The sequence below is a fragment of the Sparus aurata genome, chromosome 19, assembly GCF_900880675.1.
Source record: "Sparus aurata chromosome 19, fSpaAur1.1, whole genome shotgun sequence".
NCBI lineage: Eukaryota > Metazoa > Chordata > Actinopteri > Spariformes > Sparidae > Sparus > Sparus aurata.
Window position 1 is genome coordinate 11,446,701 of NC_044205.1, and position 18,406 is coordinate 11,465,106.

The following is an 18,406-nucleotide window of genomic DNA, read 5'->3' on the forward strand; positions in this document are numbered from 1 at the left end:
TAGGGGGAAAAGAAAAAAAAAAGCAAGTGAAGAATGTCAGCAGATGGAAAGTCACATACAGTGAGACGGAGCACAGAACGGATCAGTGGTTTTATTTTTCAGATTAGCTGTGATGCAGTGATCGGAATCAAACAAACACGTCTGTGTAAATTAATTTGTATGTTTTTCTTCGAAGTCAGCGCGCCGTAAACTTTTATTTCTCCTACAATTAGACTTCAGAGGTGAACACTGCAAAGGGATGCTCATATACCCTTTATTTGTACGATGTGTGTTCTTCTGTGATTACATCTGGATGTGTTCACTAGATGGGCCAGCTTTCCTCAATCTATTTAGCTTGGGAAACAGAAAATCTGCAAGCTGTCTAAGTTGCTCTTTCTAGCATACCTCCTGGATTTCCCTCTTTCTTGGATTGCTACGGGCCAACCGTGATCCCATTTATCTTATATGGGGCAGGTTTGATGTATTGACTTTAAATAGACGACTAAGACGACCAGTTTGTGTATTCCGCCATCTAGCGGTGCCACAATTACTGCGTTATCAACTCACTGTGTACTGCTGACAGTGACAGCAGCATGGGTAGTTCGGCAGATGCCCCAAGTAACTTTCAAGTATTTCACCTGAGCGGTCCAAAGTCGGTTTCTGAACAAATATGAGGAAAAGAAAGCAAAATAAGGAGACCAGACGCTGAATAGTTCACACATATTTGACGATGACTGCTAACACGGTACCTGGACTCACACAGTGAGCATTTGAGTAGCCCGGCAAATTAACCCTGCATATTAGACCTACAAGAACACATTTTAAAAAGATTTAGTGGTGACTCCGTTCACTTTTCTGTCTGGATGGAAGCTAGCTTGCTAGCAGTCGTAATGCTGAGTTGATGACAGACGCCAATGCAAACAAAGCAGCTGGCTGCAATTCACGCTGCCCTTCGTATTTACGTCTGTCATTGCTAGCTAGCTTCCCTAAACTACAATGAGGTGGGAGCTATCAAGTTCATATTTCTTCCGTCTTTTAGTTGTTCATGTATCTGTTGTCATGTTAACTAGCTCAGTGCAGCGCCACGTGTTTTGTAGCTATTCAGTTGGACCCATATGTGTTTTGGTCTGCCCCCGTAAATAATGTTGGAAATCAAATTTGAACCTAATCTTTTTTATGTTTATGTTTTTATGTTTTACTAGGCTACGCGTCCCGAACACCTTTCAGAGACATTCAAATAAAGGTGTTCTTTGTACTGTACATTTGCAGCGAGCGTGATATTAGTAGCTATGTCAGACATATAAAAGTAAGTCGGATGTTATCGTCTTGAATGCGGTCTAGGTCAAGAGTGCACCGGGCTTAATAACGGCACCCTACTAAAGATAAATCCTCGACTGTGTTGCATTCTGCTCTACTGAGGCTATAATATATCTTTCTGGATTTTACCATGTCCTATTGTTGATGTTCTAGTAACTGAAAGCTGGTAATACCTTAAAAAGCCAGTTTTCCACTGAAAAATAACTTGTGGACTAAGCGTACCACTGTTTGACGGTGAATTTGTTCTCACACTGGCTGCAGAAAAACTTTTTCCACAAGAATGGGAAACACCTGAAATAAAGCCTGCTGCTGGAGCAAACTAATGCCGAGTCATTCCACCACTGAAATAGTTTGAAAACTTTGCAGTATGACCTTACTTTGCTTCGCCGCTGCAGCATTTTCGTGCATGGACAAGACTCTTATCTGCATGCAGACTGGAGAATGCAATTAAAGCTCAAATCTCTCGTCAAACACATCACAGTCCCAGACAGGCACACCTAGTTCATCGGCCCCCTCTCTAAATATTATCACTCATATCAAAAGCAAACGCTACAAATCTTGTCATTTACTGCCTGCGCCGGCTCTGTTTACATGCGGAGAAATGGTTAATGCGAGAGATTGAAGAGAGATAAGGTGCAGTGCTCTCAGAATAATTCATCCTATTCAGACTTTCAATGCGGTTCCTCCCTAAATCTTTGGAACACTCATCCATATTATCCGACAGTACACTTGTTCAAAATAACGCCCCTTCCCCCTGGAACAAGGACCAGACAGAGAGCACGAGGAGCCCGACGCTATTACTTTATGTGCCCTCAGGTTTTTTTCTCTCTCCCTCAGTGTTACAGTGCACCTTTAATCTCATCGACTCTGCTATAAATCTTTAACAAACTTGTTATTGATGTTCTTTTTTAAAAAATCAATATCTCTGTTTCATTTTGGCCATTAGCATTGCGTAATTGGCAGCCAATGAAGCGTTTCGCCTGCAGGGGACGGCCATTACCTGAACTTTGCTTTGAAGCCGACTGAACTTGCTATGCAGTGTTGAGCATCATGCAGAATTCATATTTAAAGTGGTGGTTCACCTTGATATGAAAAATTCACCTTCAGTATCTATATGTAAAAATGATACACACCAAGCTAACCAAGCTAAGGCTCCTTTCGTATCACTGGAAACTGCTGACAGTCTGTAGAGTGTGTCAAAATTTTCATTTCTCAATGACCCATGACTTTCTGTCTTTTCCATTCTGAAAGAAATAAGGCGTCTAGTGCAATTCGCATTAGCCTGCTTCTGGAAGACAGTACACCAGTTAAATTAAGGCTAAAGGAGAATACCCATCTAGCTAAACATACGTAGCTGGTCAGCTATCCCACATTTATCCCACAGCAAGCCTAATGTCAGCTATCAACAATGACAATGAAGAAATGCTATTTGTCGGCAAGCTAGCAAAAGGTCAATTTAGCTATTTTAGACTGTCAGTTAGTAGGAAAGTAACAACTGAGAGGTTGTTTGACACCAGAGCCATGTTGTTTGTTGGCTCGGCTACCAGCTCAAGCTAGCAATATTTGAATTGAACAAATTAAGACTAAGTTAAGATTCATGCTAGCAGTACTTGAATTTAGCTAAATAAGACTAGTGTATAAAAATAGCTAAAAGTTGTTTTTCAGCGGAGTCATATTTTTGGGCTAATAATTCAAGCTAACAATAATGAATTCAGCAAGTTAATGCTGCTGCTAAAACTAATAAACCCAAATTCAACCAACTTGATTTGGAGATGAATATAATAATGAAAACAATTCACTTACTGCTGTTATTATCCAACAAAATGGACTACTGGCTACTCGATATGTGGTAGACTTAAAGGGATATTCCGGTGTAAATTTAATCCATGGTCTAAATCACCGTGAAACTGTGTTAGACTCCCTCTCAAGAGATCAAATTAGCAGACCGCTAATTTGCGGAGTTTTATCAACCTCAGATACGACCGCACGACAACAATACACTGCAGTAAATGGGTCCAAATATAAACCGCCACCAAAAAGCCACAAATAATGCTCAGAACAGCACCAGACTTCAGCAACAGTACAAATAGGGTCTCAGCACATAGTCCGGGGCATCTAACCTCCGCTAGCTTAGCTGGATTTCTACTGAAAAGCTGACTAAATGTACCACTCTTCTGCAGCAGCTTCCTGTTGACGGGAAGTCCCGACGACTCGATTACCGAGTGCAGTAGAGTTCCGCGGCTCATGGATGAAAATTTATTATTATGACTCCATGGAAAAGCAATCAAAGCTTCCCCAGCTAAGCTAGCGGAGGTTAGATGCCCCAGACTATATGCTGATATCCTATTTGTACTGTTTCTGAAGTTTGGTGCTGTTCTGAGCATTATTTGTGGCTTTTTGGTGGCGGTTTATATTTGGATCCATTTACTGCAGTGTATTGTTGTCGTGCGGTTGTTTCTGAGGTTGATAAAACTCCGTAAATTAGCGGTCTGCTAACTTGATCTCTCGAGAGGGAGTCTAACAACATTTCACGGTGATTTAGACCATGGATTAAACTTACACCGGAATATCCCTTAAAACAAGGGTTGCATAGAGACACAAAGTCCTGTTCGGTCTTGTGAGCCCAATGGGACCTTATTTTTAAAACAAAATTGTTGTCAAAGATGGGAAACAAATATATTTTTGATCCGGTTCCAATTGTTCCATGAATTACACATATGATGTTTGTGTATTTAAAAGATAGTTTTGCCTTGCAAGAAAGTCACAGATTGTCAGCAGTCTGCCTATTGGTTTTGGTGAGGGTTCAACGAGACAGTGTTTCTCATGCGACTGTTAGGTGCGTAGTCTTTTCTGATTATACTGCATCAGTTTTATTATGAACTGTGACTTCTGGTTGAAGAATGCTCTTTTCAAATTGACAACCATCATATGTGTCACTCATGGAGCAATTCAATCGAGATCAAATAGGCTAGTTGTTTGTCTCTTGCCATTCACAACTGTACATATTTTTCTAAAATCCCATGGTGGTCCACCGAAAGGGGCGTGACTTCACCGATGTATTGTCTTCCAAGTAAGAAATGTTCTCCATGGTGGAAAACAAATATGGTACAATTCAATTCAATTCAAATACCGCTCTGTTGTCACAAAGCCCATTGTATCACATGTCCTTTATTTTGAGGTACAGTAGAGAAAATGCACATTTTAAAGCTGCATCTCCTGCATAGCTGTAACATAACTGTTCTGGTCCCTGTGGTCGGTTGCACATAGCTGACCTCGGCTGGTTTCACTCTGAAAAGGAGAGCACACATAATGACGTCTGCACATCAGTTCAAGTATTTTTCTGAACATTTCGAGCACAGAAAGAATACAAAGTACTGACTATGCTTAGAAATTCATGACATGTTAGCATTTCATGATGAAAGCAAAGTGGGATAAGATGGTCAATATGAAGGTCATTGTCTACTCAAAGGAGTCTCTGGTGTATTGATCATATGAGGGGCCTGTCGGTGAAAAACATGAATTTTTAGTTGATACCCGTGATTGCTCTTCCTTGTCAACTGGGAGGAGATATTTGTATCACCAAGTTTAGCTGCCACATCATGAGGAGAAAACCAAGTGCACAAAGACTTTTCTAAAGAAATAAGCTGTGTTTTTTTGTGGCAGCGGTTGTAGTTTTATATATTGACTCATTACTTTAGTTTAGAGTGACTGAATTGGTCATGAAATTGATATGTCAGTTGGAGGGGGAATAAAGACAAAGACAGAGTTCAGATGTCTTTTTTGGGGGGGTGGAGGGGGGGTATAGTTGTGCATGGTAATTGGTGAGCTGTGGCCTGGAGCAAAACTTACTGAGCCAAACAGCAGCTCCCTTTTCTCCAACCAAACAGACGTGGCACAAATAGGATTCGCAGAGTCAATGTTTCTTAACTAGGCTCCCATCAAAGCCCTATTTGGCTATTCCTGGGAGACAGCATGCATCCAATCCTGAGTATTAGGAGAGGGGCCTGATATTTGTTATTGTGATATTTATGTCCCATAGAGTTCATAGATTGCTCACCGCATTGTTTTCCACTCCCATAAAGGACTGAAATGGGCAGAAGTGGCCCCTGTGTTTATCACTGTTTATTTGTCTCTGTTGGTTTATTAGTTTGTGCGGCGCTGCTTTGTTTGCCTCCAGCTTGCTTGACAGCTTGCCTCCACTGGGAATAGAGTGGCCTCGGTGTCCCAGCTCTAAATATACACCAATTTTCACCTGACGTTCAGTTTGTCTAAAAATCACCGCTGCTTGGGGGAAAGCCTTTCAGGCTCTGAGGAAACTGTGGATTTTCTGTGCAGTAACATGATGGGATGGGGCCTTAAATAACTAAAAGGGGGAATTTGCTCACACTGCAGACAGATTTGATCATGTTTACGTACAAAAAATGACTTAAAACTGGGTGCCTCGTGTCTATAAAGGGATTTTTGTCTTGTTAGACTTAGATCATCATTCTATTTTTTTGTTTTTATTTGTTCAATTGCATGCTATATTAATATATGAAATGGGGAAATTGTATAGATGTTGTGTTTTTTGAAAAAAGAAAAATCCTTCACACCACTTTTAATGTGTTGACTCATGAAGGGACGGTTTGTCATCACCTTGAACTAGAGTACTTGGTGTGATAACAACCCATTGTACGGTTATATTAATGTGATAATGCCATCTTTAAAGTCATTATGATGGCAGACTTTTATTATGTAGAAACATGAGTAAATCCCTGTGAAGTCAAAATGAAAATACTGACACCACTCTATCAGCTGAATGGTTTATGTGCCTGTTTGTGACAACGAGTAGTGAATCCAGGGAGTTACTGGTGCCGGCCAAAGAATGAGCACAACCATGAGAGTGGTGTCGATGTTTTGATCTGACTCACAGGAGTCGAACTATACCTAGAAGAGTTTAAATACAGAATGAGATGTGGTAACACTTTACTTGAAGAAAAGATTTACTATGTTTTGGTCTGAATGAGAGGATTCATAATCTTTTATCCCCTCAAGGATAATTTAAGTTTCATCCTATCTTAATGGTGCAACTCAGGACATGATTGAATGATTTCTTCTGGGATTTGATCATTAGCGCCATTTTACCGCACTTTTGGATATATAACAGTACTCTTCAAGTAAAGTGTCACCTTAAACTCTCTCGATGTGTGATTCTCACTCCTCTCTCCTGTCTTTACATTGCTCCCACGCAGCCCGGGTGTGTGACAACGAGCTCCAGCGCTGCCAAAATGGCGGGGTGTGTGTCAACAACGTCCGCTGCAACTGTCCCCCAGGCTACACGGGCCTGCAGTGCGAGAAGCGCCGCTGCGAGTCGGAGCTGGGGGGCTGCGGGGGCCCCGACTCGGGCCAGGCCCCCCTGACGGCCCCGTCCTCCCCCTGGCTGCTGCTGCTGCTGCTGGGCTCGGCGCTGCTGAGAGAGGCCTCCTGCCGGCCCGCCACGCTCTAAAGAGACCCGTGACCTGGTGGGAGTGATCAGCTCCCCACCGCCTCCACCTTAACCTCCCCCATCCCCCCTTTCAAATAATCAACAACCATTAAACAAGAACCACCATGAGCTTCTCTGGACTGTACTGTACTGAGCTTGTCCGCCGCCAGACTCAGTGGACACTCGCGCTGACAATAAAGGGAATGTGCCAGACAAATGAGTGCAAAAAACTTTTCATTTAATTTCAAAGAATATATAGAAATGAAAAAAAAAGAAAAAACATATACTTCTAAAAATGCCAGATATTATAAAAGAAAAAAGAGCATTTGCCTAATAAGAGTTAAATGAGCAAAGAACAATGAGCCCCCCCTCCCCCTCTAAGCCATACCAGGTACTTGAGCTCCTTCCAGTTTGAGAAGGGACAACTGAAGATGACAGACTCGTTCACTTCCTCTCTTATTGCCACGGCAACAACAGCTGCGACCAATCGGCTCTCGCACGGGCAGACAGTGGCCGCCCCGGGGGGGAAGGCTTCCGCGAGTTAATGTTGGCTGGACTGACGCCGAAGAGATCTCAAAGAAACTGTCCCCGCTGAGTGGCAAAGACTGGCCTCTGAGACGCAACCGTTATACTTCACCACAACGACAAAAGGGAAAAAAAAAGAGGAGAAAAAAAAAAAACACAAAAAAAAACAAACAAACAAAACAACAGGAAGCATTCTTTGCTGTCAGTGCATTGTGGATAGAAGGAAATCTGTCCGGACTGCCACTTTGTGACACAGAAACCTAGCCCACGTCGATCCCCTCTCTCGCTTTGTCTCCCCTCTCGAGCTCTATCTCACCCTCCCTCCTGTTCATCCACCCCTCCTCTCCCATCCACCAGCCCCCCCTCCCTCCCCCCAGATCCCCCCGCCATGCCGCCACAGACCTGTGCTTTTTCGTGAACGTTACTCTGTAAAACCCTCGTTGGTTGAAAGATTCTTTTGTCCGATGTTAGTGATGCACATGTGTAAGAAGCCCACCTTTCCCCTCCTCCTCCTCTCTCCTTCCAAAAAAGATACTCCAATAAAGCCGTCTGATTCTTTTCTATCTTAGAGCCGCCACGCTCCCTATGATCATGGTCAGAGGATAGCCTTCACCCGAGCAGATGAGAAGTGCGTAGAAAAAAAAAACATCGGTGTATTTGCAAGTTCTTTTATCGACAGAGCAGACTGAAAAAAAAAATAGAGTCATGTAGTCTTTTTGTATCTTTGCCGAACTGTGATTGAAAAAAGGCAACCTTTAATGTATCTATTTAAGACATCCCAAAACGCAGAAGCACCTGTTTCTGTTTTTTCTGTTCCTCTTGACTTCTGTTTCTTTCATCCACTTATTTTATTTGTTGGTATTACTTTTAGTTGTGCAGTTGATTTTCCTTTGTATTGGCAACGTGCTGGCATCAAAGAATATCAGTTTACATATACAGTATTAATAAAGTGTAATAAAATCCCACCAAAGGACATTATAAATGTTTTGTTCTTGCTTTAACACTTGAGAATTTAAGTGAATAAAAGTTGAAAAATGAATCTGTGTTGATCGTTTGTTGATCACAGGTAGGTACGTTAATCAGTAGATCATTAATGGGAGGGTCGGCCGCATTGCATTTTCCTTGTCTTTTAATATTGAGTGTGTGTCAGCCGAAGTAATGATTTAATCCTGGTCGTTTCCAAGACGGTTCCACGAAAGATCTGTGTGATCTGGTGCCAGTTACGTTGAAACTAGAGACAGCGTTCAGTTTCCTCATTTACAGTTGATTAAGTGGAGTTAAGTGCTGGAGCAGGGGCGGCCAAACTTTTTTCCCCTCGGAGTGCTGGAGCTGAAACGTAACGGTCTGCCAAACAGGCCGAAAGCAAACGAATCATCTCTACGAGCTGGACCACATGACTTCATTCTTTCAGGAACTGTCTTGAAAGTAAAGAAAATAGCCTCAAAAAGAAAACACTGCCTTCAAAGTGTGAAATATCAGACCGGACTTACAGGAGTGAACGTCAGCAACTTAGTTTGAAATATTCAGATTTAAGTGTTTATCTAGAGTAAATTCAACTCAAAAAATGTCTAGTATTTATTTTCAGACCGTTTCAGGATTGTTCATTCTTCTGACTTGAGGTCTTTCCACTTGAAATGATGAACAGAACATTAGTAGATCTTTTCTAATAGTTTAAAGAAATCTGACATGATGTAAACTGTGGCTTTTTTTTATTCAGATGAACAAAAACTGCATAAAAAAGAAAAGGAACAACATGGTCAAATTCCCCTCAGACACTCTCGCACTATTAACATTAAGTCTTTGAGGGGAAGCCTGCTGTAATTTCTTTGCACGAGCTCTGGTGTAATATAGGTTTCCACATCAGCAGCAAAGAGTTCTAGAAATGAAATTGTAAATTAAATGGTCTGACTGTAACAATTGTCATGTTGAATGAACAGCTTCAACACAGTGTCTTTAGGTTATTGCGCTTGAACTCAACGCAATCTTCACGACTAACGAGACGACTTTGAACAAATTATATTCCACTTCGCTTCGGTTCGCTCACGTGTAGCAGGATGCATGATCGTTTTTTTCCGCTTTGAAGAAGCTTTAAATGTTTTACCGTGACAATGTCATTGTTTACTTTTACTCTACTTTCATGTTACAGCTGCATAGAACCCTGAGGCTAGGATAACACTAAATTGCAACACCGAGAAATGACTGAGAAATATCAATGTCAACTGCAGAACAGCTCTGCTTGAAGAAAACAAAGCTTTTTCTGTTTACTGTTAATATTAATATAACGCATGATGCTCTCTTGAGGACTATTCCTGCATACCAGTTGATATCTAACCAAGTGATCGGAGCAACTGGAACTCTTATTTCATGACTCGTATAAAAGCTTCTTCAAGCGCCCTCACATCCTGTATTCTTATTCTAACCGCATGATCTGCTGAAAAAACACTTCGAGGTGCTGCCTCAGAAGCGCTGACACGTCACATAAACTGACACGTGATCCGTGGAACAGAAACCCAAAACAACGCCACCCTGACGAAAAAAAAGGTGGCATAAAAAAATCTGTGTATCAGCTTTGGTGATATTTTCCGTGCCGTTTATCTCGAATTCAATCTGCTAAAGATTTGTTTCAGTGGCATGCATTGTCGGAGGCACTGGATTAAATATTTACAACTATCGATGTCTCCCAGAGAGCCTTTGCTCAAAGTTTATATAGTGGCTCTTGTCAGACACTCGACAGTTCATCCATAACCTGAAATATTCAAACCGCAGCTGCGGCTAAACAGTCTGCATCCTTCTGTTGTTTTAAAAGTTTTGACTCAGAGGTGCTGAAGGAACTTAGGGCTATTGATTGTTATGCTAATAGCTAATGCGTTTTCTTACATATGTCCCTATACATTCCGATGCTCAGTACAGTGTTTAACAGCTTAGATCGCAAGTAGACTTTTAGACATGAAACGTGAACTTCACTCACATGCTACATGCCACTGTGGATCTGCTCTCTTCTCGGCTTTTCATGGCGAGATAACCAATCTGCCGGGGCCCAGAGACAAAATAACTTTCCAGGCATATTCTCTCTTATATGCCAAATTAATTGATGCGGATGTTTCATATTCCCTGCCTGTGTCTGATCCGGGGCACCCCAAAACAAATTACATTCAAAATTCATGAAAAACCCCTCCGTGTGTTCCACGGCGTAGAGCATTTTAACTGAAATGAAAATCAAAGACCCCTTGTTGTTTTACTGGCTTTAGATTTCCGCTGCATGTTTCTTTTTCTGTCAGAGTCATTTTGACTGAGTGCAATATAGTGAATCGGAATGTAACTTTACTGACTCATAATGTGCTGTAATAGTCCATACAGTGTCACAAGTTATCATTACAAGTGCATGTAAAAGAAAATGTGCTGCATCAGAATTTTTTGGGGGACATTTAATTTAATTGAACTGAGATCGTTTGTCTGATTTTTTGCTTCTATAATGCTCCATAAGAAGACAAATATATTATTATTATTTAGTTGTTTGATTTGTTACGGATCATAGAAATGACAACATTAGAGATTCATTTCATAGCATATATTCCTTAAGAAGACAAAGAAGAAAAAAACAACTAATGCAGCTATGTCCCATGTACAGATGCATCAAATGTTCAGATAACACAAACCAAAACTAAAATAGACTCTTATTTCCTCGACCATCGCTGTGTGAGAGAGGCGTGTGACTCCAGGGACGCCCTGATAAATTCAGTCAAAGTCACTTGTTTGTCAAGGTCCCCTACAGTGGCCCTAATTTTAACCATGTGTTCAGCCCAGGTGTCAATGCACCAAGCTGTGTGGAGAATTAAAATAGGGTTGACGCCGTTTGGGGAGAGGACTTCATCCTAGATATCTCACCTCCAGCAGCTGTTGGCTGACCCAACCACGAAGCATCACTGAAAATACCTCGGAGCGAGCCATCCGCCGCCACTGGATTATCTCCGCCCTGTAATGTGCTTTGTGGATATGACTGGTGAAGAGTGTTTAAAGGGGCGATGGGTGTGTTACTTTTTTAATTCTGCCCTGTAGCAAAAAAAAACAGTGCGGAACGTATCTGTGGGGAATCAAAGACTCAGCGAAGGCATTTCAGCCACAGAGGCGATGAATGTTTTTCTGTGGGTGTGCTGTAATTAGCTGCAAGTATAACTGTTTGTGTCACTCACAGGCCACCGTAGCTCAAGGGACAAGTGTCTGTCAGATCGGCGCAGATAAAAGGTCAAGAGTTAGATCCAGTAACACAACTCAACACTGTTGGAGGATTACTCTCGGTAATCTTTGAGAGAGCACACTTCTAAAGAAATCAATATCTTCTCACTTTGAGGTGGCCTGTGTGTTTGCCACCTACAATCAATGAGGATGCGAGGCTGTCGATTATGTGATGTGATGTCATTTTGAAAAGTTAAACCGATGCCCCACTCTTACGTCTGGCTGGAGGCTTCAGTGTTTCTTGTAGGCTCTTTATTCGTCCGTCATCCTTGGATTCTTTTGTTTTGTATTCATGCTTGAGCTGAATTTTGAATAAAACATTCAGAAATACATGGAAAATTGTGTTTCGTTAAAGGGGCTCTGTGGAATTTCTGTGTTGTGCTGTGAGCCGGCTGGCCGGTCGTTAGTTCGTGTTAGCGGACTCCATTTCTAAAGTAATGCTAGCTGCTGTTGCGCCCTGTTAGCGGAGCAGAGCGAGGCGCTGAGATGAAAGTGCATAAAATCAAATTTTTTAAGACTGTCCGATCCGAGTCCTTCATAAAGAAATCCACAGTCCGGCAGCGTTAAACGACTTGGACTAACCATCCACAGGCTTGTATAGGCAACAGAGAAAAACAGAGATCTCATTTATCACATATAGTCAATAAACAAGTGATTCATACATGAATTGCTACAAAGTGTTCCATGGAGCTCCTTTAACCAGCGCCAACATGTCGAAGATGGACTAAAGAACAAACAGTGTATTTGGAGGTGGAGATGGGATGCGAGCTTGAATTAAACCATCAATCAAAGAATGATTTAACATTTTGTGAAATGACCTCATTTATCTTCATGCTGACATCTAGGACAAGCTGAGCTACTTTTTGGCCAGACGCAGTAACTTCTCTGAGCCTTGTCAGTGAAATATAACATGCTAATTAATGAGCTTGGGATATGCTGGCGAGCTGATTTTATTTTATTTTTTCACCTTTCGAAAGAGCAAGACCAACTGCGTCCTCTGCTTTCAAGTCCTTACGCTAAACTGCACAGGTGAGAGCCTGTTGACTCGTCTCCAGCCTGCACCATCACCACTGCGACGGTCTCTACCAACTCCTGGACAAAATATCTGTCTCTTCAGCTGCTAAACGCTCCGTTTTGTTCACAAGCTTAGCTAGGTTCTTTATTTGTGATGTTCTGTACTTACGACAGCTACTTTTCAAAACGTTTCTGTCTTCAAGAAGCATCCAAAAATGTCAGGGTAAAGGGAACAATAAGTGCAGTGAGAGTGAACCAAAACTGTGAGGTAGCTGCCCAGAAAACCAAAGCAATGAGCTGAAAGTTGACAAAAAGCTCTGTGCTGCTTAGGGGACCTGCGGGGGTTCATCACTAAGAGTGACTCCTGACTTTCTCTCACCATGAATATCCAGGATCTCTATTGAGAAGGTTCCCCAGTCATCGTGTTATCCTTGTTCGCCATAAACCACCATTCTTTAACAAAAATTACCATGAAGGACTTTCCTGGTGTAGAGCTGGACCGCTGTGTTTTTCAGGGAGCTGTGTGTGAGTCGTATCCCCTGCCAATAAAATCATATGATCCTCAGCCCAATCTACGTCTGGATATGTCGGACTGAACAGTCATTTCTAATGTTATGGACTTTAATGTGACATGTGAACAGAAGACATCACAGGATAGACGTCACACCCCATTTTCCATTCCCTTTAGATCTTGTTTTCTTCCTTCTCTTTGCATTTCTTGAAAATTTAATGAAATAATCTGCCACAATCATAGCACGTAATAAGCTTTTTACAAAGAGACATCTCTAACAGTTTTTCACTGTTTATTCAGTCTATGTGGGCAAGTGAGAACAAGCTTAAGCAGACTTGCATTCGATCCACTTGAGAGGTATTGACCTTGGCCCAGCGCTCTTATTCCCGCTATGGTCATGATGTGTTTGTGTGAAGATCAATGCACTTATTGAACCGCACACGGCGCTTATTGATCACTGTTTCTTTTTTCCTGCAGTGGGCACTGAGTGGCTTTCTCCACATTGAAACTCCACATACAGTACGTCCATTAATGGACACTAAAGCCGCTTCTCAGCAAGAAGCTTGACTGAAATTGTTCCGACTTTCACATCTTTTCTTTCCTTTAGAAAAAAGGTTCTTTTCAGGAGGGGGAAAAAAAAAAATCGTCTGGCCCGAATCTTTCCTTTTAAACCACACTGGCATTAGCAGGGTAATCTCAGTGCTTGGCTAACTAATGAATACTTTCAAGGCTCCATTTTTCAAAAAGGTACAGATTCCTTTGGAGACCAAGACACCTGAGAATTTCCACAGTGATGTTACCGGGGTAATACGTCTCTCCGCTGCTGATTAAGTGTTGCACATCAAGGATTCTTACCGTGCCGGAACATATTGGTGTTGTATCATTTTTTTTCTTGGGGGAAATGTCAAATAGTCGGTTCCTGTATAGTGTCTGCAAACACAGGATGTTCTTAAAGGTAGACAGCCTTTCACTGCTGTGATTACAGAACAAGTATTCAGAGTGTTATAATGATGGTTTTTTGGAATGTTTGATATATAATCCAAAGGCACAGTGACAAACACATTTTTTGGCACTTCACAGTACAAACCGGTACAATTTGACGACAGCGCGCAACTTTGGTCCCAGAAAAGACTTTCCTTTCGACAAAGATGTTGACATTTTTAGCTTCACAAAGACAGTATTTATTTAGTGTGCAGGTGACATTGTGTCCTTTGCTCAAAGGAAAAAAAAAAAAGGTTTCCTATCTGTATGCAGGAGAAAGCTGTGCAGTCTTGGACAAATGAAGGATTTTTCATTATCTCGTGATTCACATGAAAACCAGCACAGGCTGTTTACCGAGCGCCGGCCCACATCGCACCGGCAGAGTAAGACAACACGCGGGAGACAGAGTGATTGAGAAGTGAGACGGAGGGGTGACATCTTGTTGAAGTGAAAATATTGCGCGGTGGCACGGAGTCAGGCCATCGGGACTCGGAGCTCCGTCAGACTTTTTTTTTCCCCGGTAGTTTAAAAATCTACGACACTCGCGATGACTCTCCAGCTGTGAGCAGGGGGATGTTTGAAATGTAAAAAAAAGAAGTACATTCCCATCGTGGCTCAACAAGCGCTTGATGGATGTCAAACGCTGCTCTCATGACTGGGAGAGGCGGGACTGAAGGGGAGCGGCGCGGTTTTGATGTGACAGTGCGCCGACGACAAACCCCTTTTTCCCGCGCCATGGAATGATGCACCACCTGTAACCGGGAACAGGCTACATGTAACTGGTAACTCTGTGAATAGAAGTACAGTTGAACTGAGGAATCATCATATTGAAGATGGCTTCAATGGCTGAAATGCTTTTTTGGTAACACTATAGCTATACATCGGCTACAAAGTGGTCAGGAAACGCGCCGTGCCCGGGGCTAAACTTTAATAATTTATCAAGGCTGGAGCATTTGATATATTATTTGATATTATGGTAAATACTTAGCAGTGCTGAATTTGGTGATATGAAACACGGAGTAGATAAATATTGGCTGTTTTTGAGGAGTGATCCTGTTATGGGCCATTCAATCCTCTCCATAAACAACGCTAAGAGACCACACCTTTTGTATATTTTGTCTATCTTTCATTTAAGACTCACGTGTGAGTCCTGTGATCATGTCTGTGTGGTGAATCCAACCTGCAAACTTTCTAATTAGTCGCTCAAAAACACAAACACAAATTGAGACATCTTGAATTTATGGCAATATGCAATATTCCCAGAAATGGGGGAGAACTTTAGTGTAACTTTCCGGTAACGAACTTGAAATGTAAAGTATTATGATGTATCATTAAGACTGTAAAACTTAACACGTTCGTTCACAGCAGACATTTCCCCCCCCCGATGATCCACGCCTCTGCTGGAAAGCGGATGGGAAGCGTGCAGCGGGAGCAACAAGGCGGCAGTGACGAGGCGCCACGGTCGAGCCGGCAGCCTTCACAGTGTCGACAAGAAGCCGGAGACATATTTACATCCAGTTAGATCCAATTAGGTCGGCTGAGATTCTCGCGTGAGGCGTGTTACAGTTAGCCGCCGTGTATAAATCGGCTGAGCAAGGCTCGCTGCACCCCCCACCCCCCCTTTAAACTACATAAATACCTTCAAGACAGGAATCAAGTTCAACTTCATTTTTCCCCGTGGGGCGATCGGTTTGCAGCATAAAGTGCATAAAAATCATAAAAGAAACAAGCACTTTTTGAAGTAGGCATAAGTAATTACTATCACTATCATAGATAGAATATTCTGAGGCTACTGAATATACTGAGCCTCTCTGACCCTGAACCTCCTGTGCTGAATGTGAATGATAAAATCCAAATCTCACCCGATTAACGAATGTTTCTACCACGATTTGCGTTGTTTTGCAATTCCAGACAGTGTGCATTATGTGGCGATCCCAGGTGACTGACTCTGCACATGCATGACTCGTCTTGAGAGAGACTGTTTTGACCATATTAAAGATTGGGTTCACTCCAAAAATGAAAATCCACTCATTATGTACCCTCATTAATACTGCTGGAGATCCCGGTGAAGTTCTGGAAGCCCCCAGATCCCAAATCAGAATCGTTATTATCACTCTTTTTTTAAAGCCGAAATCTTCACTGTAGCTGCTCAGCTAAAAGCACACACCCCGCCAGAAGCAGGTGCATGAGGTTAACGGCGCTTCCAGGGTGTGAATATAATCTGTTTAAATCAAAAACTGCACCACAACACTTCAACAAACACTTTTCATCGCATGAGGGTGAGTAGATAGTGACTGTACTCTTCACTTTTGGGTGAATGTATAATATACGTTCACCCAAAAGTGAAGAGTACAGTCCTCCTGTTATGCGTTACATACTGTGTTAATTTTACACAGTATGTAACACACACCATGAGGTGTCCCGGTGAGTCACGACAGTGTGACAACGAGGCGGCTTGCACAACATCAGGATCCTCAACCTGAAACAGCTTAATTGTGTTATTTTTTATTTTTTTTGTTAATCACCTCTGCTCTTTTAACTGCGGAGTCAAAATTTCACCAATCAACTGACTTGCATCAACATGGTCACCCTGCACCACATAATGGAGGGCGCCATCAGTGGAGTATTTTCTCTTTTTTTTTAATTAATTTATGTCTGTGAGGTTTGAGCCAAGACTAAGCTATATTTCGAAAAGTGATTATATACCGATTTAGGTTTGGATGCACAGAGTTTTTGGTTGTATCATGTCAATTTTTACCAATTAACCTACGACAGCCATCTGAATGTGTTCTGTCTGTAGCTCAGCACAAACCATCATTGTGGTTTTATAAGGCTGTGTGTTTTGAGTTCTTCAGGCTGCTCACTGCTGAAGCATGACTTCACAATCATCAATGTGATTTACCAGTGAAGGCTCACGTATGCCCTCTTTACATAGACGTGCCATCTCAAGGATGTAATGTAACTGCCTCGCAACGCTGGCACAGATGTTTAGCAGTGCATCTCGAGGGGGCGGCTCAGAGTCAAGAGTTTCTGACGACAGCAAACGGGGCGACAGTGGAGGAGCTTGTGATTATGGGCCTATTGTGAAATTTCACGGCTCCGTCTGTAACACACACATAGAGCATAAATGAGTCTTAAGAATGACAGCCGTACACGTCCTGCCTTAACATAGAGCTGAGGACTTGTCGGGTCGTCATAGACAACTTCATGTCCTCTACTGCACCTATAATATGTGGAGTTCCGCAAGGTTCAATCCTTGGCCCCATCCTTTTCTCACTGTATATGCTACCTCAGGGCAATTTAATCAGTCAGTTCAATTGCATATCCCATCACTGTTATGCTGATGACCTGCAGCTTTATTTCTCTTTTAAACACAATGACATGGCCAATATCAGTACCCTCCATGACTGCCTGACTGCTATCAAGGATTGGATGTCTCTCAACTTCCTTCAGTTAAATCCAGACAAAACCGAAGTTCTCTTCTTTGGTCCTAATAATCTCATCCCGGCACTGAAGCCGTCGATCGGCCCTCTAGCCACCACTCTCACACCCTCCTCCAGAAACCTGGGTGTAAACTTTGACCACAATTTACACTTTGACTCACACATAAACAAACTTGTACAATCCTGCTTTTTCCAACTCCGGAACATCTCAAAAATCAAAGCAATGCTAACAATCAGCCATCTTGAACTTCTAATCCACACCCTGATTTTCTCTCGCCTTGACTACTGTAATGCTCTTTTCACCTGCCTCAACCGTGCAGCCCTGTCTCGCCTGCAGCTAGTGCAAAACGCTGCAGCCAGACTATTAACCAATACCAATTGCAGATCCCACATCAAACCTATTCTTGCTTCCCTTCATTGGCTCCCAGTAAAATACAGAATCGACTTTAAGACACTACTTCTCACATACAAGGCCCTTCATGGTCTTGCCCCTCCCTACATTGCTGAACTCCTACACCCTTACTCCACCTCTAGACCACTCAGATCCTCCGACCTAGGCCTCCTATCTATACCCTGGTCCCTCCTCAAATCTGAGGGTATTTCCTACAACTGAACTGTAATCTTTCTTGGCACGTATTTGTTCATGTATGTTTGTTTTACTTCATCTTGTTGTTTACTTTTATGCTCGTTTTTTATTATGTTTTACTTATGTTTTATGTTTACTGTACCCTGTACAGCACTTTGCAAACTTTGATTTGAAAAAAAGTGCTATATAAATAAAAATGTACTTACTTACTTAACATCTGCAACAGGAGGACGACATCAGCGGAGCAGAGTGTGCACATGCCCACACAGTCTGGGTGAAAAGGGCGATGAGGTTAAAGTGGAGAGTGGGCTGGGCCTTCAAAAAGGCCAGAAGTCATTTTAGACCTCTTCACG

General features: G+C 42.2%; 1 protein-coding gene across 9 annotated transcripts in view; it reads left to right on the forward strand.

Moving 5' to 3' along the window:
* The window catches only part of ntng1a (netrin g1a), a 302,462-nt gene extending 294,138 nt beyond the window's left edge, over positions 1–8,324 (forward strand). For all 9 annotated transcript variants that reach the window (XM_030397931.1, XM_030397929.1, XM_030397933.1 and 6 more), the window contains one exon: positions 6,528–8,324. In XM_030397931.1, coding sequence (XP_030253791.1) covers positions 6,528–6,781 — 254 coding nt within the window. In that variant the 3' untranslated portion in view covers positions 6,782–8,324. The remainder of the gene's footprint in view (positions 1–6,527) is intronic.
* Positions 8,325–18,406: the final 10,082 nt, after the last annotated feature.